We start from the raw sequence: 20,731 nt of genomic DNA, 5'->3' as shown, positions 1-20,731 counted from the left end.
ATACCTCAGTTCTATGTCCTTGGTTCATCCCACTTTGATCCAACTACTCCTTATGTCTTATTTCAGCTTAGCACTCAGAGTATGTGGGGTTAGTTTTCTTAACTTGACAAAGGGTAGGTACTGTAGCACATGTCACACTTTCTTGTGAAACATTAGAATTAGAAGCATTCCCATTACACCAGGGACAAAATAAAGATGCCTGTTATCACCACTATCATTTAACATTGTATTGGATATCCCAGCCAGTGCAATAAGACAAGAAAAGGAAACAAGAGTCATAGTTGTTGAGTCCAATCAAGTTATCTTATGATCCTGATTCTGTGACTGTACTGATCTCAGGTGTCTCTAGAGGTAGAGATTTCAATGCATATTGGAAATCAGAAGTTGATCTTATCCTTAAGGAGTCTAGAGTTTAGAAGGGGGAAAAAGAACTGGAACTTTAAAATGAAGTTATTTGTAATAAGAGAGGTATGAAGAATGTTCTGTGAGAATGAAGAATAAGGAATGGTCACTATCAGCTGGAGAGATTGGGGAGGCTCTTTGTTGAGTGTGGGTTTTATAGAGCCTTGGAAGATGGGAAGGACTTTGAAAATGGGTGAGGTCATTGGAGAGAGAGGGCTCATAATGAAGATAGGAAAACTTAAGGCATGTTTGAAGAATAGAGTGGATTGAGAGCATATAGGCTGTGTGAGAGAGAGTCAAGAAAGGTAGCCTGGGGCCTGCGTCTGTTTGGTTTTAATACCAGACTAAGGAGCTTGAATCTTACCTAGTGGCAGTGTAGGAAGCCATTACTGTGTTTAGGAGAGGATGGCATGATCAGGGCTGTAGTTTAGGCAGATGTATCTGGTGGGTCTGGGCGGAAAGGATACAAAAGGGGAGAGACTTTGCGCTGGGAGATGCTAGGAGCTTATTAGCTAACCTAGGTGATTGGGACTGAGTTAGGGTGCTGACCATGGAAATGAAAAAGAAGAGATGGGTGCCAAGGATGCTGGTGGGATGAGAACTGATGCATTTACAAGTTGACTGGATGTAGTAGATGAAGAAGAAGGAGACATGAAAGATAATTCTGAGGCTCCATGAATAGAAACAGAATGATGGTTCCATTAATAAGCCAGAAGTTAGCAGGAGGAGCAGGTCTGGTGTAAGATGAAGACCTCAGTGTTAGATATGTTGAATTTGAGTGACAGTGGAGCCTCCAGGTAGAGATGTATGGAAGGCAATCAGACATCCGGAATTGGAGCTCAAAAGACTGGAAAGAGCTATAGATTTGGGAGTCATCCTCACAAAGGTAAAGGTTAAAGCTTTGGGCATGGATGAGATCTCTATATGTCAGAGGGCATGGAGAGAAAAGAACTTAGAATGAAATGGCCATGAGGGAATGGAGGTCATACAGGGGACTAAGAACAAATGTTCAGGACAGAGAGAGGACACTAGTACAGTGGGTCATCACAGAAGTCAGAATAGTAAAGGGTTTCCAGGAGGAGGGGTGGGGGGTTAGCAGTATCACTGTGGAGAGATCATGAGGAGAAGGACTCAGGAAAATTCACTGGGCTTGCCAATTAGGTGATTTTCAAAGGCATATTTTCAATAGAGTGGTGGTGACAGAAACCAGACAGGGATTGAGGAGTGAGAGATGAGAGGGTGCAGACAGCATATCGACCACTCTTTTGAGTGGTTTTGTGATAAAAGGGAAGAGGGTGGTAGCTAAAGAGGGTAGCAAGATACTGAGAACTTTCTGTGAATATAGGAGCCATGAGAATGTTTTTAGAGGGGGAGGAGAGAGAAGTTGAATATGGAGGGAAGAGGGAGAAGAAAAAGATATAAGGGAAAGAAATTGATAGAATAGGTCTCTAAGGAGGTAAGGGGAGTTAGGCTTAGGAACCCAGGTGGATAATTTAGGCTCAACCAGGAGGTGAGGTACCTCTTCATGAAATAAGAACAGAGGATGGATACAGATATAGGGAGATATTGGTGTCAAGCCTTGGGAGCTTGAATTGAGAACCCAATTTTTATATTTCATCATGGAAATAGGAGATGAGGTCAAGGCCCATTCCATCATTCATTCAATGTGTGCTCTTAATCCATGCTACATGCTAGCCTAGGTTCTGGAAAAATGGTGGTAAACAAAAGAGATAAAGATCCTTTTTTTAAGAGGTGGAAATGGACAATAAACAAATAAGCAAATACACATATAATATGTCACATGGGTGAAAAGAGCCATAGAGATAAAATAAAGCAGTGAAATGCCAATGAGGGGTGAAGGGTTGGGGGTGGTGGTTGGATGGTCAGGGAAAAGGCTTCCCTGGGCAGGGAGGGAATGTGCCAGATGGAATAGCAAGTGCAAAGGTCCTGAGGCAGGAGTGTGCCTGATATTGGGAAAGTAGGGGGCCCGAAATCAGAGAGGGAATGAGAATGGGACCAGCTTTCTATGGGCCTTGTAGGTGATCATCATAAGACCTTTGGCTTATACTCTGCCTGGTGTGAGAAGCCTTAGGAAGGATTTGGGCAGAGGAGTGACATCATCTGACTTGTTCTAAAAACATCAGTGTGGCCAGGATGGAAGGAGGGAGACCAGTTAGGAGGCTGATGCTTTTGATCAGGATGGCATCTGGAGATGGTGAGACATACTCAGATTGTAGACATATTTTGTAGGTGTCACCATCAAGATTTACAGAGAGACTAGACATGGGATGTGAGAGAAGGAAAAGTCAAGGTTTCTGGCCTGAACACCTAAAGGATGGAGTTGCTCTTTATTGAGATGGAGAAGAATGTGGGAAGAGCAGGCTTAGAGGTGATATCAGAAGTGCGATTTTGGCCACATTAGATTTGAGGTGCTCATGAAATGTCCAAGACAGTTGGATGTATGAGTCAGGAGTTTATGAGGGAGAGATTGGAGCTTAGAAATGTGGGAGTTGTCAGTATGTGATGTCATGTGAAGTAAGGCACTACATGATATCACCTAGGGGGGTGAGCACAGATAGAGAAGGATTGAGTTCTGGAGCCTTGAATATTTAGCAGTCTGAGACATGAGGAGGAACCAGCAAAGAAACTGGTACGGAGCAGCTTTTGAAGTGGAGGAAACTCAAAGGGTGTGGTTCTCTGGAAGCCAGGAAGGGGTGATATTGGCCACTGCGTGGCCCCTGTGGTGTGAGATGGATTGGAGTCAGCTGGGGGGACGAATAAAAGGACCTCACAGGTCCTTACGGTGCATCCGGCAGGCTCATCTTTAGGACTTTTCAGTGGTACCCAGCAGTTTGGGGCAGGAGTAGAAAATCCTAAGTGGCTCCTGTGGAAGAGGGTTACTAAGGGGTGTGATGGAAGAATGAAGGGCTGAGGGATGCCCCGATGCTCAGGAAGGTGACCCTCGGGCTCAGACTGGCAGGGTCACTGCCGAATCCAGGAAGAAGCAGGTGACCGTGAGAGGAGAAAGGTCCTGGGATGGGGTCGTGCTGACCGTGAGGGCAGGTGAGGTATGGGGCCACAGGACTGAAATCTCCTGGTCCCAGGCTGGCACCTTCCTGTTCCACGCTGGGGTTGGAAAAGAGAGAGGTGGGTGGCGTCCTGCTGGACAGCAGAAGGTCCATCTGCCCTTTGGAGAAGCGAGACCCTAGATCCACCCTCTCATCTTGTCTGACACCCTGCCCGCCTCCCTCCAGCTTGTGGCCAGAACCCAGACTCAGAACACTGACTAATCTTGATTTTCTCTTTGTTTTTGTTTTGTTTCGTCTTGTTAAATGCCTTGTCCTTGGCGTTCTTCGTGTGTCCCGTGTCCATCTGTCCCCTGTGCCGTGGGTGTGGTGCCTTCCTTGCCTGGTGTCCTCCCCTCCACCCCCCCCTCCCTGCTTGCCTCCCCGCTGCCGGCTCCCCGGGGTGGGGGTGAGCAGCGTACAACGCCAGGCTGCAGGGCACTGGGCAGAGTGTTGGCTCCAGGCACCCTCCTCTCCACCGGCTCCGATCTTCCTCTCTCTCTGGTTGGTTCCTCTCCCCGCTTCCCCCTTTATGACTTACCTGAGCTCTCCGTTTCTTTCTTCTCTTTGCCCCCCACTTCTTTTCTCACTGCCCCCTTCTTCCTCCTGCCTCCCTCCTCTCTGCATGAGTGAGTCCTCCCACTTCTGCATGGACACGGCCTGATGCTTCCAGCCTTGGCCTTCCCTGCTGGGAACAGGGTCCGGGGTGACTAGATGAACTTTCAACCTCCCCGTGGGCACACAGGCCTTTGCAACAAGGGTGCTCAGTGAGGGTTTGGGACAGCCCGGCTCTCCAGCTACCTTGGCCAGATCACTTGGGCTGCCCGGCCAGAGCCTCAGCAGGAGCCAGGCCAAGCTCTGCATGGACCAGCAGGCACAAGACGCAGAGTGGTGCCCTGGCACCTGCTGCTCTGTCCATTCTGGAGTACAGCACTCCCTGGGGGCAGGGCACCCCCTCTGACCTCATCCTGAATCTCTCATCCTAGGACCCATGGCCAAGAGTCAGAAGCCCTGGGTGTGGTCCTGGCTTTTCCTGTGACCTCCTCTGTGACACTCCCGGGCAAGTCTCTGAATTGCTCAGAGCTCCGTCTCCCAATGTGACAGATGGAGGATCTTAGCCTTGCCACGTGCCTTTTGCACGGTGGCTTGATGTGCCCCAACATGGTGGACCCTCCATCAAGAGTCATGTTGCTGTGTTAGAGGGTGATGTCATCCACTAGCGTCTCCCACCAGCTCTTGGACACACAACCCCTAGACTTTTAGCTCTGGGCGGGGTGAATCACCTCATCTTTTCCTGCTCCTCGGAGCCCAGAGGCCCAGCTCAGGGAGAAGACCATGTGCTCAGTCTTACCCCAGGCCGTGGCCTTGAGCAGTTCCGGGAAAAGGCTTGGGGGTGGGGTGGGGTGGGAACTGATGACCCCCAGTGGCAATATCTGGTGCTCTCACGACCCCTCCTTCTCCCAGTCCATGGATAATGGGGAGATGGTTCTAGCAGAATGCCTCCTGTCCCCCTCCTCTCCTGTCCCTCCACCTTTTCTCGGCCCAGTGGTGGGGAGTGCGGTGTTCGGTGGGGCCTGGGGGTTTGGGCAGTTCTGGGGGGTCCTGAGGGGAGCTGGCATGGCTTGCCCTGGGGCTGCTAGTGTGGTTGCCGTGTGGCTTTCTGGTGCCCTGGCCCAGCAGGTGGCCTCCCGGATTCCCTCCCTTCTGGAGCCCCAGGCAAGCAGTCGGACACCCAGCCCTGCCACCTGGAGCTGAGGAATCCAGTTTTTTGGAAATTGGAAGGCTGGAAAGAAGAGCTGGGTCTGTCGGGGTGGGAGCGGCCAGTCCTGGGGCGGGTAGGGGAGGCGTGTGATGAAGCCTGACACCAGGGCATATGTCCATGGAACTCGGGGGTGGTGGGCAGCCATGCTCTATCTATTAACCAGGTGTATTGATGTGTGTTAGGGCTACAGCCCCTAGAATTGCCCGTGTGTGTGTGTGTGTGTGTGTGATGAAGGGGATTCACGACCTCAGTTCCGGCCCACTTTAGGGGAGCCTTGGAGCCAGCTGTTCCCCAGAGCACAGTACCATCCTGGGGAGCAGAGTGAGGACCCCGGGAGATGGGGCTGCTCCGGCCCCTTGCTCTTCAGGTCTGGTGGTCAATGTGGAGGCCCCGGGCTGAGGTGACCACTGTCCTCCAGGAGGAGGGGAAGGTCCGATGCCCACAGTGTGTGAGCAGCCCTTGGAGGATGACAAAGGGCTTCTGGATGTAGCGCATTATTATCCCAAAGGCCACTTTCTGGCCGCTCCTCGTGCTGCCGCAGCTGGAAGGCTGGACTCACCAGGTTTCCTGGGAGGACCTTCCAGAGTCCCTTGCCTGCCTCTCTTTTCCCCTTTCTTCATGAGCTTCCTCTGGCCCCTGTTCTGCTGGGGAAGGGCTGAGCGTGGAGGTTCTGAGGGTGACTGTGACCCACGACTGTTGCTGCCGGGCTAAGGCTGCGTGCGCCCACACGTGTCTGTACGTGTGTGTGTACGCGTGTGCCTGTGTGTGTGCAGGGAGTGGGGCACGTAGACGGAAGCCCTGAGAGTGGGGCTGGGGCCAGGAGACCAAGAAAGTCCTGGGGTCGGGGGTGGGGGAGGAGAGGAGGCCGGTGGGGAGTGTGGGCCTATTTTTATTATCCGTCAGCCTCTGGGACATGAGGGAGTGGTGTTCTCTCTCTGACACTGGCTGTCAGCTTGTGTCCAGACTTCCCAGCTTGGCTGAGGAACAATGGGGCTCTCTTCTCTCCCCTCTGCCATGGCCCGTCTCCCCTCCCGTAGAGAGAGACAAGAGAGAGGGAACATGGCTCTCCAGGCGCTCCGGGGCAGATCTGGGACTGCCAAGGCGGACAACAGTGGGTCACTGTGTTCAAACAATGTGAGAGGCCCAGGCTGGCCACTGGGGCCGTGGGCGCTCTGCAGGAGAGGGGCTGTCCCCGTGGGAGTGGTATGCCGGGTCTTCCCCCTTCTGCAGAGGGAGGCTCTGCCCTGCAGGACCCTGGCTCTTTGGATGGCAACCTGTCCATCCCCCTGCCTCTGGACAGAGCCGGTCCCACTCCAGTGGTGGTGGAGAGGCGGCTTGAAGAGGTGTGATTGCCCTCAAGTGTCTGACCGCCTTGGGCCAGGTCTCGCATCCTCCAAAGCCTGCAAGCCCCTCCAACGGTCCCACCTCTTCTCCGGGCCGCTGCAGCCCTCTGTATCCCCAGAATGTGGAGGATGTTCTGGGTGCATTGGGGAGAATGTTCTCTGTCCCTCTGGGAGACTTAGGGCTTCGAATTGAAACAGACCCAATTTTCAAGGGCAGATATCAGATCCCCAAACAGGGAAACTGGCCACCCCTTGCAGAGGCACGGGGACCTGCCAGAAAGAGACTGCGGGTATGGGTGAGCCAGAACGGAGAGCAGCCCTAATGCGTTTCTTTTAACCTTGGGGCTGAAGTTGGTTCCAACCCCAAGGGCCTTTCCCAAATGGGCCTCCTTCGTCACGATTATTATTAGAAAATCAATGGCTACGTCTCTTTCTCCCTAATGTTTTTGCCAGGAGTGGAACCAGCAGCGGCTTTGGACCAAGCTGCCCCGGAGGCCTGAGGGGGAAGGGGGCTCGGTGGTGGGGGGAGCACGGCCAAGGACAGGGCCGGTCGGGGCGCAGGCTGCTTCTCTGAGGGCTGGCAGCCTGGGATTGCTGTAGGGTCCCAGCTGCTGCTCCACCCTTTAGAGCCGGGCCCCATCTTTCATCCGTGTTGATGCTCATAGCAGCCCCTGGTTAGGACTCTGCAACCCCCATTTTTCTATTCTGAAAATAAAGGTCCTTCCAGGCAAGGGGTTTATTTGCTGTCTTTAGCCAGGGCTCTTTTTTCCTCGGTTGAGATGGTAGGCAGGTTGCCTCTGATTAACGAAGAGCCCGAAGTGGAGCCTCAGAGCATCCCCACCCGCCCTGAAAAATAAAGAACACTGCCCCACCCAGCTACCTTCTGCATTTACATGTGCTCTCCAGACGGGACTCCTAATTATGAGATAATATGAGTGCATGACTTGGAGTGATGGTGTGAGTGCTTGAGAGTATGTGTCCATCCCTAGACTTGGCAACTGGCAGCCTGCTGTTCATGACAAGTAGGGAGGCTTCCCAGCCTGTGCCTGTCATGGCAGCCTTAGTGGCTGCTCCAGGCTGGAGCTGAAGGGCCCCCAGGGCCATGCAGACCCCACTGTGGAGGGTAGATAGTGATTCAGTCTGAATGAGGGTGATTTCTGCTTGGCTGAGCTGGAGTGTTCCTGGGGCAAGCTGTGTGTGTGTGTGTGTGCGTGTGCGTGTGTGCGTGTGCGTGTGTGTGTTGTGTGCATGTGTGCCACGAGGCGGTTGGTCTGCCCACAAGTGCTGGCCTGAGGCTGCTGTGGCCAGGGTCTCACAAGACCTTTGATGAGTCCCAGCACCTCTCCTCACCTGCCCTCTCGGGTGGTGGTGAAGGCAGGGCTGGGAATTTCCTCCTGCAGGATAATGAGGACAAGGGGCCCGCCCTCAGGCTGGGTCTTGGCCTCTGGACCCCGGGGAATAAGTTCTCTAGGATTCTGGAGCCAGCTCAGTGAGGCAATGGGTTTCGTGCCGCAGCCCAGCTGTGGGAAGGGAGGAGGGGGAGATTAACAACATCCCCAGGCCTGCAGAATGGAAGGGAAGTGCACAGAAGCAGATGGGGCACATGGCTTCAGGCTCTTTGCCTGCTGCTCTTCTGGGAGAGGCAGGCTGGAACCTGGGCCATGTTTGGGGCAAGGGAAGGGTGGACAGATAAGGGGCCAGCATAAAGGAAGTGGGAAGGAGCTTTCAGAGGTGCACTGGATGAGGGTTGGGCGATCCCAGAGAAGGCCAGCAGTATTCCGGGGGCCAGCTGGGGCTGGGGACACTGTGACAAGCCTTAGTCATTTCTTGGTTTCTTCTCGGGAGCACCATTTGCAAGATGATGCATCATTCATTCTTTCCAAAAGTCTTCCCCACGGGCCTGGTGTTGCTTGTTGGTTGATGCAGTCGCCTTGGAGACTGACTCTCCTCCCTCCACCTTCCCTCTTTTGCCTGGAAGCTCTGGCCCTCTGCCTCCAGGGCTTGGAAGAAGTTGACATCTGTTTCTTGTATCAGTCCTTTGTGCTCTGGGCCCCAACCCTGTGCAGAGTAGAGATTCTTGGTGAAGGCCAGCCAATCCCCCACCCTGCAGAGAAACCGGGGTGTGGGCAGAGGGAGGCTGGTGGGAGGATGTGCTGAGGGGAGACAAGCCCAGCTCCAGCTGAGCCCCCTGGGCTAAGATGCACTGCCTTCTCTGGGGGAATTAGGCCCGATGGATCCTTTCCCCCACATTATGCTCAGTGCCCTCTATGTCCTGCCATTCCTCCCAGGGGTGCAAGCTCGGGAGAAGCAGCCTGCAGAGCCCCCAGCACCTCTCCGGAGGCGGGCGGCCAGCGATGGGCAGTACGAGAACCAGTCGCCAGAACCTGCGTCCCCCCGTAGTCCTGGGGTTCGCTCCCCTGTCCAGTGCGTCTCCCCAGAGCTGGCTCTCACCATCGCTCTCAATCCTGGAGGGCGGCCCAAAGAGGTGAGTCCTGGGGCCACAGAGGGTAGCGGAACCCACCTGAGCTATTGAGGAACTTGATGGTTAACTGGGCAGCAATGACCTGTCAGTAAACTCAGTCATTTTTCCTCCCTGCATCCTCAGCCTAGGTCTCCTCTCAGGCTTGTGGAATCTGGAGCCCATTTCCTTCTCTGAATAGCTTTTATGCCCCTACTTCTTCCATGAACACTGAGACTGAGGTTCGCTTCTTGATTCCTAAAGGGCACCCCTTAGCAGGGTGGTAAGGATCCTGGGTATGATGTAGGTGACCACAGTCTCTAAACTCCAAGCCAGATCCTAGAGACGGACTTTGTTTTTGAGCCCTTTCTAGACGTAGGGTTTTCTTGGGAGATCACATGTCAATGTCAAATTGTTTGTATTTCTGAGACGGTTCAGTAGTTTGAGGAAGTAGGTCTTAAACTTTAGCGAGCATAACAATCACCAGGGAATCTACTAAAAATGTAGATCCCCAAGTCCCCCTCCAGAGATTCTAGCCTATTAGACCTGGGATGGGACCCAAGAATCTGCATTTTAAACATACACCCTGGAAGATTCTGATGTGAGTGGCCCGTATTTGATAAAATCCAGGTTAACAAGTCATTCTGGATATAAATGGCTTTTGGACATCTTTTCTCTCTTGCCTCCAGTCCCCTGCCCCCAGCACCTTCTCTTTGGCCCTGTTGTGAAATATTTCCAAGGCAGGTGCTGCTGGACCATGGCCTTGCAAATAGCCACTTTCTATTCTCTTGGCTGCAAGGAGTTGGGCTCACGGATGGCGACGATCTCCCTTTGACCTCTGTGTTTACCAGGGGAGGGCGGTGGTCAGGCTGGTTAACTGGGAACCCCTCCTCCTCAGGGGCACAGCCACTGTTTTCCTCCCTTGTTCTTCTGCAGCCCCATCTGCACAGCTACAAGGAGGCCTTTGAGGAGATGGAGAGAACCTCCCCGACCAGCCCACCGCCCAGTGGGGGTAAGAACTTCACACTCAGCCTGCCTTCCCTGGGTCCCCTCTGGCCTGTGTAAGCACCCAGGTTTGGGGGTGCTGGCAAAGTTGGCAGGGGCCAGAACCTGCCGCTTCTCATCCCTATGGCTCATTTTACTTCAGCTCCCCTCCCCCGCTTCTATTCTTTTCTGCCGTCCACGCTCACACGTCTAAGGATGCAGCAGCCGCAGTCCTGGGATCCGGACTGACCTACTGTGGGGCCCCTGGACTCCCACGTTATGGAGTTTGCTGGTTGCTGAGAGTCTTCGCATCCTATGTGCAAAACATCCCCCATCCTAAAGGGACTCTTTGTGCCTTGCTGGTGTGTCTCTGAGACACCCCTTGACCTTCTTGCTTCTGACCCCTATTTTTGTCTGCATCCAGGCACCTCTTCCACTTCAGGCAACCTATTCAGGTTCCACCGAGGAAAGAAAGGCTCAGAACCCTTAGGCTGACCGTATCCCCATCTCATTCATCCCTTGGCTTCCAGACAGGAGCCTTTAGTCTGTATCCCCCTGATGCTCTCACAGGAGAGGCAAATCCCTGAAGGGCAGGGACATTTTTACCCAAAGAGAAGACCTGGATGAGCCTAGGAGAGGGGCAGTGTTCCTTTTTGTGGTAGAAGAGACATGAATAGGAGCTGGAGGAGGCCTGGGAAAGCAGTACCAGGCTGTGAAGGACTCCGGGTCCCTGTGAGAGGCCTGGGTCTGCAGAGCTAGAGAGGCTGGCGATGCTCCAGGATCAGATTGGGTGGGTCCTGCCCAGGCTATTCACTTGTCCCGCTGAGAGGGGAGGAGGGTGAGGACAAGGGAGTTGGAGCTGGCCATGCGTTCTCCTGGTGTTCGGCCATCCCGCAGAGGGGAGGAATGTGACACCAGTACCTGGCCCCTGTGCCAACAGAACTCGTGTTGGCTACCATCTTGGACACGCAGGAGGCTGAAGCTATGAGTGGATGCCATGGCTGTCCCTAGAGCAGTGCTGTCCAGTGGAAAAATAACATGAGCCATGTTTGCACTGGAGAATTTACTAATAGCTCTATTAAAGAACTTACAGGAAACTGGAGAAATTAATTGTAATGATTTTTAAATTTAACTCAAAATATCCAAAGTATTATAATTTCAATAGGCAAATTGAAATAAAAATATTAATGAGATATCTTACAATCTTTTAAAATAAAATCTAAAAAGAGGCTGGTGAAATTAATTTTAATAATAGATTTCATTTAACCCCAAGGATCTAAAATATCATTTCAACATGTAATCAGTATAAAGAGATATTTCACATTCTTGTTTCATACAAGTTTGAAATCACTGTATGTTTTACACTTACAACTTTGTTTAGACTGGCCACACCGCTGGTGCTCCATAGCCCCATGTGGCTCATGGCTACCATATTGGACAGTGCAAGCCCAGGGCAATCTGCTCAAGATAGCTCTGTGCCTTTTATGACTTGTGGAATGTCTCTCCCTGGTCTTAACCCCCCACCTTCACACCTGCTCCAATTCCCTGTGGGTCCAAATAGCCAGGATCCTGGCCAGCACCCTGTTTGGGATGAAGCCATCTGGGCTGGGCTAGAGTTGGGTTCTGCCACATGTTTCTGTTCGCATTCTTCTCTCCCTCCCCTTCTCCCCTTGGCCAACCCCGAGAGAGCCCCAGGCAGGGAGAATGAGTTAGAGGTTTCCTCCTTGCCCAGAGGCGGAGAAATGTGAGGAATTCTTCTCTCAGGAAGCCAAGCCTTGCCTGTCTTCGGGGCCACCCACTTGTCTGCCTCAGCAGAGGGGCCAGATGCCTGGGGACTGGGGACAGGAGTGATTAGGGAGTTGGAGGTGCTGAGGGGAGCCTAGAGAAGCCTCCCACCGCCTCTGTTCCCTTGTCCCCTTCACCTCCTTTCACTGGTCCACGTGTTGCCTCTGCCGCACCCGCTGGGCAAACACATGCAAACCTGTGGGCTGGAGAGGCTTCGTGGTCATTCCACAGACAGTGGTCTCTGAGGTTGGGCTCATTCTTTCATAATTAATCACATTCAAAGTTGCAAGATACCTCTGTGTGTGTGTGTGTGTGTGTGTGTGTGTGTGTAATGAGAGAAAGAGGGACACACAGGAGCATGCAGGCCTAGACCCACGCCATGGCTAAGTGTTTATGTCTGTACGTATTTGTCCCCTCTGCTGTATTTGTCTGTGGGGCATCTCAGGGTTAGGGTGGAGCATAGGGGTGGGCCACCCATCTGGACTCTTGCGATGCCTCTCTATGCCCACAGACACCTACGTACACACTGGCATGTGCACACGTAAGTTATTTAAATTGCTTTCATTGAGAGATTATATTTTGGGAGGTTAGTTTCCTACAGGTCTCACAGTCTTTGGGGAGAGGGAGGAGGTGCCAGGGAGGGTCCCGGAGCTGCTGTGTGCGGCCTGGGCACCCAAGGGGGCACAGCTAGTCTGTTGAGGCCATCGGTGTGGGGCAGGCAGTCTTGGGCTCTGGCACACCTGTGCAGCTGCATGTCCTCAGCCGCTATGGCCTCTGCAGGGTCCCGAGAGCTGCGGCCGGAGACACAGAGCTCATTTCTTTACTTCTCCTCAGAGGTGTGTTAGGAGACGTGGCAGCTGCCGCTGAGAAATCTCGTGACTGGGCATAGCAACCGCCCTGCAGCTCAGCTCGGAGTCCGGCCACGTCCTTGGCTAATGGGAGAAAGCCTGACCGCCCTTTCTGACCTTGTGTGTTATGTGACACTTCCAACCCAGACGGGCGGCTTGGGAGGGAGCTGGGGCTCGTGCAGGGTGGTGGTGCTCTTGGCCAAGGATTGTAGAGATGGGGCTTCTCTCTCTTCCAAACACTGAGGTTTAGCGGTTAAGAGAGCCCCCTGCTGAGAAATCCTCTCTTCGTGGGGCTTGCAAGAGACCTGTTTGGCTGGGGGCCAAAGACCTGTGGCCGAGGGCTAGCCTGGGGACTCGGGGTTGGTTCTGCTGGTGGTCCCTTCTCCTCCTTCTGTACTTTACATGTTGTGCTGTCTTGATACTCCATTTTCTTTAAGTCCATCTGCCTCTGTGTGTGTGTGTGTGTGTGTGTGTGTGTGTGCATGCCTGTTTGTTTGGGGGTGGGTAGGGAAAGTGAGAGAAGGGGGTTAGAGAGAGGATAACATAGAGCAAGGCAGAGGGCACCCGAGAAACCAACGTGTATGTTATACACCACGGCCATGCAGAGGGACCGTAGCAAAGGAACTCAGGGCCTAGGGATAGAAATTACTTTCTGGAGGTTGAGGGGCAGGGTCATTTGCTGACTTCCTTTAGCCTTTACACTGTGGAAAAACACAGAGACAGGAGAGGGCAGTGGAGCCGCAGCAGCATCCCTGGGGCTGGGGCTGGTTCGTCTGCTCAGCCTTCTGCTGCCCACCCTCCCCGACACGCCCAGACTCAGGAGGGGTCCTCTCCCCAGCCCATCACCCGCGCTCACTCCTGGGGTCTCGCCTCTTCTTCTCGGCGCAGTGCGCTCCCCTCCAGGTCTGGCCAAGACACCTCTGTCTGCTCTGGGCCTGAAGCCCCATAACCCAGCCAGCATCCTGCTGCACCCCACCGGCGGTGAGTGGTTCCAGTGGGAAGGGAGGTGGTCGGGGAGGCTGGAGGGAGCAGTGGGGGGTTGGAGGACCCCTGTGGTCCTGGGCAGGGCCCAGAGGTGGTGGGTTCTCAGGACCCTTCTGGAAACAAGGTGGCAGCCTAGCTGTGTGTCCATGCTGAGATCAGGCCTCGGTGGGGCTCTCCGTGTGGGGTTTGAGGGGGCCGGATCCCTCTGTAGCCTTCCTGCCATTGCCTGGTGGGGTCAGTGCCGCTCCCAGCATCCTCTGACGTGGGGGTTTGGAGGCCTGCCCTGTTTCCCTGGAGTCAGTTACGTCTCTGCCGGAAGCCTGGCTTCCACGCCCCAGCGTCCAGGCGCGCGTGCACACGCACACACCCCCGGGCACACCTCGTCACACTTCCCGGCTTCTCTCCTCCCTGTGGAGAAGGGGCAGGTGGGGGCCCTGGGCCCTCAGTGGCCGTTTCCAACAGGCTGAGCCCAGAAACTTGCTCCCTAGACTCTGGTTTGGGAGCTGGGCTGGGACTCTGGGGACAGCTTTGCTTCTTTTCCTTAGTCACCAGAAGACTGATTGATCCAGCCGGGTAGGCGGGCGGTGGCGTGCAGGTGTGACCCACGCAGACACAGCAGGGCACAGCCTCCCTCTCAGGATGTGTCTGCATGGCCAGGGACACCAGGTCACTGGGTGGGGGGCTGCCTGTCACCAGGCCAGCACACTCCTGCTTGAGGCGCGGGAGCTGTGACAAGGACACCAGGCCTGCTGTTCCCAAGAGCAAAGCCCTCTCTCAGCGGTGCGCCCTGAGTGCCTCGCCACCCTGGAGCCCCGGGGCCCTGTCTGGGTGGACCGCACCCCTCACCCTGCGGCTCTTCTGGAGAGTCCGTCTCTGCCCCCGTCTCACCCCTGCTTTCCCACCTCCCTTTTCTCAGCAAAGTCTCTCTCTCAAGAAATAACCCCTGTTAATCCACCTCTCTCTCTTTCTCTCCTCTTTGCTCTTCCTCTCCTCTTCATCACCTGCCTCTCCTTCCTCCTCACCTCTCTTCCCATCTTCCCTCAGAGGAGGATGAGGGGAAGGTGGTGACAGAACTTTCTGAAGGTAAGTGCGGCATCGCCGCGCTGCTGCTTCCCGCTCTCCGGGTCTGGGAATGGCTTTTCACTCCGTTTGCTCTGCCTGACCTGGGGGGCCAGCTCTCTTCTCTGATCAGGTCTCATGTGACTGAGCACAGAGCCCGCTCCCTGGTCCCCACCCCTGTGCTGAGCTGTCACTGCGGATGCTGACTGAGGCGCTCACGGCCGCAGAGCGCGGGTCCAGGCACGGACAGTGTCCAGGCGCTAGTGCAGTACCACCTTGCCGACAAAACACCCCTCCCCCGGCGGTGCTTCCGCCCGCCTGCCTGGGGTGCAGCAAGCCCCTTCGGAGGGCGGGTCTCCTTATCGCATTTCCCGGGTGAGCCCCACATTTATAGCTCAGAGCACGAAACGTTTCTCAGCCTCGGCACTACCGACGCTTAGGGCTGGACAGTTCTTAGTTGTGGGGCTGCCATGTGCATTGTAGGATGTTGAGCGGCATCCCTGGCCTCTACCTGCTACACGCCAGTAGCAGGCGCCCAGTCGCGACAATCAGAATGGCTCAAACATGGCGGATAACCACTCCTGGTTCAGAGCCACTGTCTTGGAGCCACAAGTTGCCTTCTTGAAGCCCTCGCCTGGTTTCATATCAACACAGACGGTAGGACGTCTGTCTTTCTGGGATCTTGGATGACTTTGGGGATTTGGGAAAAGCTATGGACTCACCCCTATACAGATGGGCTCCGGCTATCCATGCACATAATGGTGACAGGTTCAAGGAGTTAGCACATCTGTGTCCTGGCTTACCCCCTGATTTAGATGAACTCGCATCACACACAGAGAAGCAGAGAGGGGATGTAAGCGGGTTGAAGGCCTTTAATTTATTAGGAACATAACTCAAATGATGCCTCAGAGCAGCAGGTGGAATGAGGGGAATGTCGGCCTGTGCAGCCTGAGTGGCCTGGGCATCCATGTCCCCCCGTCTCTACCGGGCTTGCTTGGACGAGGTGGGCGCCACCGAGCACCTTCCAGCTTGGATATGTTAGATGTTCTGACTTCTCCCCTTGGCTCTGGAGCTGCGTGGCCTGGTTTTTTAAACACTCCGTCCGGTTTCTTTCTTTCTTCCTTTTTTTTTTGACTGCGCCACGGCTTGTGGGATCTTAGTTCTCCAACCAGGGACTGAACCTGGGCCCTCAGCAGTGAAAGCGCAGAGTCCTAACCACTGGATCGCCAGGGAATTCCTCCATCTGGTTTCTTAAGCCCACTTCCCACTTCCCTTTGCACTCATTACCTTGATTTTCTATCCCCCAATTGGGCATGGGCTGTGCCCCTCTGAATCTGCCATCACCCAGAAAAGATGGCTGGAGTTTCCCATAAAGCTTTGCTCACTCCTAGCCAGCCAGAGTTCTGGCAACAGTGCCAGGCTGCCTGGGGGGTGCAGAACAAGGCAGCCCCCCCAACAACAGATCCCAGAATGGGGAGAGCCACAGTGGGGCCTCACCCCCGGTCAACCTCATACCCGGGGAGAGGACCTCCTCCAGGCTGGTGGCTGACTGCCGGTTCCCAACAGGAGTCTAGAATCAGCTGGGGCCCGGAGCCAGTGTTCGTGTGCTGTGTTCCAGGTGCACACCCACACAGGAGCTCTTGGGTCCCTTCGTGGTTGCTGATCTCCACAGACTGGGGGGACCCACACGCTCTCCAGTGGGAAGGTCTGAGGGTGACAGGCCCTGGCTGTGTGTTCCCCACTTTGGGGTGACACTTCAACAGATGGGAAGTGACACCTGACCCTTGCACCTTATGAGAGAATCTAGGCCTACAGGGCCCCAAGCCCTCTGACCCTCTTCCATCTGTCCTGGAGCCACAGAGTTTGCAGGGGAAGGTTCTTAGGGCTCGACTCTACCACACCCATCGTCTTCACAGATGTGGAGCTGAGGTCTGTGTTGTGGGGTGAGGGTGGGGCATTTTCCCAAGCTCACAGTTAAGAGGAAGCAGGGCCGAGACTGGACTTACTGGTCTCCAGTCTCCTAATCAAGGGGCTGTTTCAAAGCCCTCCTCCTGCCTCCAGGCGCCATGCCGTGGGATTCTAGCACGGGGATCGGAATTGTTGTCAATCCCCTCCCTGGGGAGGGAGGTGGGTGGAGGCAGGGGACATTCCGTTTTTCCTGTGACTCATGCATCACCTCCCGGGTCAGACTTTGCTGACCCTCTGAAGCACTGCTTGATTTCCCTGCTGATACTTTGATGGGAAATTCAGAAAAAGATGCTTGTGAGGAAAAATAATCAGAGACAGACAGACTTATTTAGCTAGGGGAAAAAAAGACTTTAGGGGAGTCTGTTCCGTTCAATGTGCCGTGCTAAATGCTTTACATTCATTCATTCTGTCATTGGTTGGTTCATTGATTCAACAAATATTTTGTGTGCCTCCTATGTGCCAGGCACTCTGGGGATATAATGATAAGCATACCATGATTCCTAATCTCGTGGAGGAAATTCATGAACGGGCGCCAGAATTAAACTATCACTGAGAATTAAGTATTGAGATAAGTGTTCCAGAGCGAAGGGATACACTTTCATGAGACCCTGGCTCATAAAAGAAGAAGCAAGATGGGAGGATGAGTGACATTAACTCAGTGACACTGGGATGGGAGAAGAGCATTCCATGTAGAGGTAAAGGGCATGTGCAAAGGCCCTGGGGTGGGAGGAACAGCATGTTTTTTTTCCATGAACTGCAAAGTCAGTGAAGTGAGAGCAAGGGAGATCTGGAGGCTGGAGCAAGGGCGGGGCGTGTGGTACAGAGTGAGGGTCAGCAGGCAGGGGCGGGACTGTGTGGGTCACATCATCTTGTTTAATAATCACAGAAGCACTGTGAGGAAGGTGGCAGGAACCCCAGTTTGCTGATGAGGAGATGACATGTATGGATGTTAAATGACTTGTCCAGGCCCAGACAGTCAACTGGGGGCACGGCTGAGAGCCTACGCTGGATCAGCCCGTGGAGGCTGCCCCTTTCCATGTGATCGCACGGGGCACAACCTCTAAACATAAACAGTGTCTTTACTGGGTACCCTTCTCCAGGAAGGAAGGAGAGGAAGAAAGCCTGTAACAGTAAAGGCATGATCTCCTCGAGATATCAAGGATATCTTCCCAGTGGGGAAACAGGGAAAGAAATTGCTGAACCTTCTTTCCTGGAGGAACGGGAACAGGTAACATTCAGCTTAGGTTCTGTCTGTTCAGATGATTAGATGGGATGGATGTAGCACAGAGGAAGACAGTGGACTAGAAATGGCCCCTCGGGGGTCCTTCCTGCTCTGAGATCCTCGGTGATGGGTGTACTGTGGCATCTGGGTATTTCTGGGCAGTGCTGTGCAACACAGATTTACCAAGCACCTACTCTGTGCCAGGTCCTGTGCCAGGTACTGAGGGCTTAAAGATGAGTGAGCTGGCCTGGTAAAGACAGATATCTCCGCATAAGGTAGGAGTGCTGAGCTGGGGGAGGAACAGGGTGTGATGGGAGCTCAGAGGAGGGCTGTGTGGCCCAATCTGAGTTTGGAATTCTAACTTTTGAGCTCCTGGATGGGGCCTCGGGGGTTTTACTTCCTCCCTCCCCGCCATCCGCCTGTCTTCATTTCACTTGGAGCGGGCAGGCCCTTTCTCTCCAGGCAAAGAACCTTTCCTGGCAGGCAGGAAATGCACTTCAGGGTGTGGGTGAAGAGCTGACAGTGACCCCAGCCTGGTGGGGCTAAGTCACTCAGCCTCATGTCCAGCTGCTCTCAGCCTCCAACAGCCACTTGGAATGGGTTTGGGCTCCTGGAATGTTCTACACCAAGCACCCTCCCTGGCCCCTCCTCTCCTGCCCTTCCCAGTTCCCGTTGCCTCTGGGTGCAGCTGCTTGGGATCGGCAGAGAGGATGAAAGCAGCAGGAGAGAGGGTAGAGGGAGGCAGGCACAGGCACGGCTCGGGTACAGGTGGGCAACGGTGGGGCTGCTTATAAACCGGCGTTGCAACTAGTGGAAGGAATTAGAAGGGACTTTCCTTCTCTTGTCACTCGATCCTAGCTGGGCAGGTGAGTATTCTCATTCCCATTTTACACATGAGGAAACTGAGTCCCAGAAATGTTCAGCAGCCTGCTCCAGGTCACCCCTCCAGTAAGTGAAAGAAGGGGGAGCCTACAGGTTGTATGTTGTACTGAGATAGGGAGGAGAGAGGGAGGATGGGGACAGACAGGAAAAGGGAGGTATTTTCAATATGGAAATCTGAGTCTGAAAACTTGGGGTTTGGCCCAAAAGGTTGGTTTTGAACCGTTCTGGAGATGGACTTAGAAAATCAAATATCTCCCCAAAGATCCCTCCTGCTCTGGGTTCATGAGGAGCAGAGGTTGAGTGAATCTCTACCCCTGATTTGGGCCTGGAAGGTCAGCCAACCAAGGAAGAGGATGGAGGTAGAGAGTAAGGTGAGGGCAGAGCCAGGCGGGCTGGGCCTGAAATCCACAGGCTGCGAGCCTCAGAGCAAAGCGCCCAGGCTCGTTGGCCACCTGAACTCATAGGGCTGTTTCCAGCCTTCGTGGTGGGAATGGCTGCTGGTGCTTCTCCCTGGGTAAGCAGCCCTGTCCTCCAAGCTCAGACGCTGAGTCCTCTGAGAGCTCCTCTGTAACTTAGGATCTGATGGGAGTGGGGACGGGGCTCACGAGCCTGATGCCTTATGAATGTGTCCATCCTATAGGATCTCAGGTTTTCTAATATCTCCAAACTTTCTAACATACAGTCCCATGGATGTTCTGTGCAAACTCCACTCAGGCTCCTGTCACTATGTCTGGGCCAGAAGGAGTTAGTGGGGATGCAGGCTTGAGTGATGGCAAACAGAGCAGATGGGAGTCAGCATCTGTGGTCCCAGGCTTGGCTCCGTCCTGACTCTGGCACCAGGTGGTGTGGGCGGCCTTACCTCAGTTCTACTGCTGGTAAAAGCAGTACGTGTACTTTTTTACAGGATGGGGTGCTTATGTGAGTTGGGAATATAATATGAGTTGCTTACCCACTTCAGGTCTTGGCAGGAAACAGATGGCTCATTCCAATGGGGCAACTGAGGAGACAATGGACTATTTAGAAGGTCTGGGCAAACCAAAGAGGGATGGTGAAGCACCCCGCCACCGGGTGGCCCTCCTAGCAGGAGGTCGGAGCTATCCGCATGCCAGGCCTGGAGGAACCAGGAGGGAGCTGGAGGAGAGGGCCCCTGACTGGAGCTGGGATCTTGGGTGGAAAATGCAGCCCTGGCACTTTGACCTTCTCTCCTCACCACCCCCCCATCCCCTCCTAGTCTCTCCTACTAGCCAGCGGCCTAAGGTCAAAGCCATGTGGAGCCCGGGGTCTGGGGGATGCGGTCAGTAAAAGCTGGCCTGCAGGGACACAGAGCAGGTTGGGGAGTGGATCAGGAGGACATGGCAGGTGGAAAAGATCACCGACTTCAGGGCTCACCGTGTGCATTTTAGTTTGTACTTTTGGGGTCAGCAAGAATTCAAGAGAAGGAGAAAAACGAATGTGCGCCTTTTAGGTCTTAGTTATTGTGCACCTCTGTGTGGGTGGGGTGGAGAGGGTAAAGGTCACACGTCTACTAGTTTGTGGGACAAAAACTTATTGAGGACTTACTGTGTGCCAGGCACTGAAAATACAGATCAGCAAGGAGCCTGGGGCTGCCAGGGAGCAGATGGATCCCCTTGCCATCTCTGGTTGGGAGAGAAGGGTGCTAAGCGCTGCGGGCACCAGCGTGAAGCCGACAGCCTGGAGGTGGCCAGGAGGAGTTTTCAGAGAGTGACCCCGGGAGGTGAGGGATGGGCAGGGAAGGTGGGCTCTGGCCTTGGGTCTCAATTGCCATTTCTGTGGGCGTGAGGGGTCCTGTCTGAGGTCTCTTCTGTCAGAGTTACCCCAGAGCATGGAGCCAGCCCCCCAAGGCTAAAGACACTGAAATTCTCGGCTTCCCGATTTTCACCTGGCGGTGTGTGCAGGGCCCAAGAGCAGGACCTGGGCCAGACTGCCTGGGTTCCTAGGCCAATTCTGC

General features: G+C 54.2%; 1 protein-coding gene across 10 annotated transcripts in view; it reads left to right on the top strand.

The window, feature by feature from the left end:
• TNS1 (tensin 1) overlaps positions 1-20,731 on the top strand; it is a 232,385-nt gene that overhangs the window by 187,211 nt on the left and 24,443 nt on the right. For 5 of the 10 annotated variants that reach the window (XM_081242898.1, XM_081242907.1, XM_081242902.1 and 2 more), the window contains 5 exons: positions 3,885-3,971; positions 5,148-5,267; positions 8,861-9,057; positions 9,967-10,042; positions 13,536-13,628. In XM_081242898.1, coding sequence (XP_081099024.1) covers positions 3,885-3,971; positions 5,148-5,267; positions 8,861-9,057; positions 9,967-10,042; positions 13,536-13,628 — 573 coding nt within the window. The remainder of the gene's footprint in view (positions 1-3,884; positions 3,972-5,147; positions 5,268-8,860; positions 9,058-9,966; positions 10,043-13,535; positions 13,629-20,731) is intronic. The other 5 variants (XM_081242901.1, XM_081242904.1, XM_081242903.1 and 2 more) reach the window with 3 other exon arrangements.

The sequence above is a fragment of the Mesoplodon bidens genome (genome assembly GCF_964165515.1).
Source record: "Mesoplodon bidens genome assembly, chromosome: 8".
In the NCBI taxonomy this organism is placed as follows: domain Eukaryota; kingdom Metazoa; phylum Chordata; class Mammalia; order Artiodactyla; family Ziphiidae; genus Mesoplodon; species Mesoplodon bidens.
This window is presented reverse-complemented; position numbering and strand designations above follow the sequence as displayed.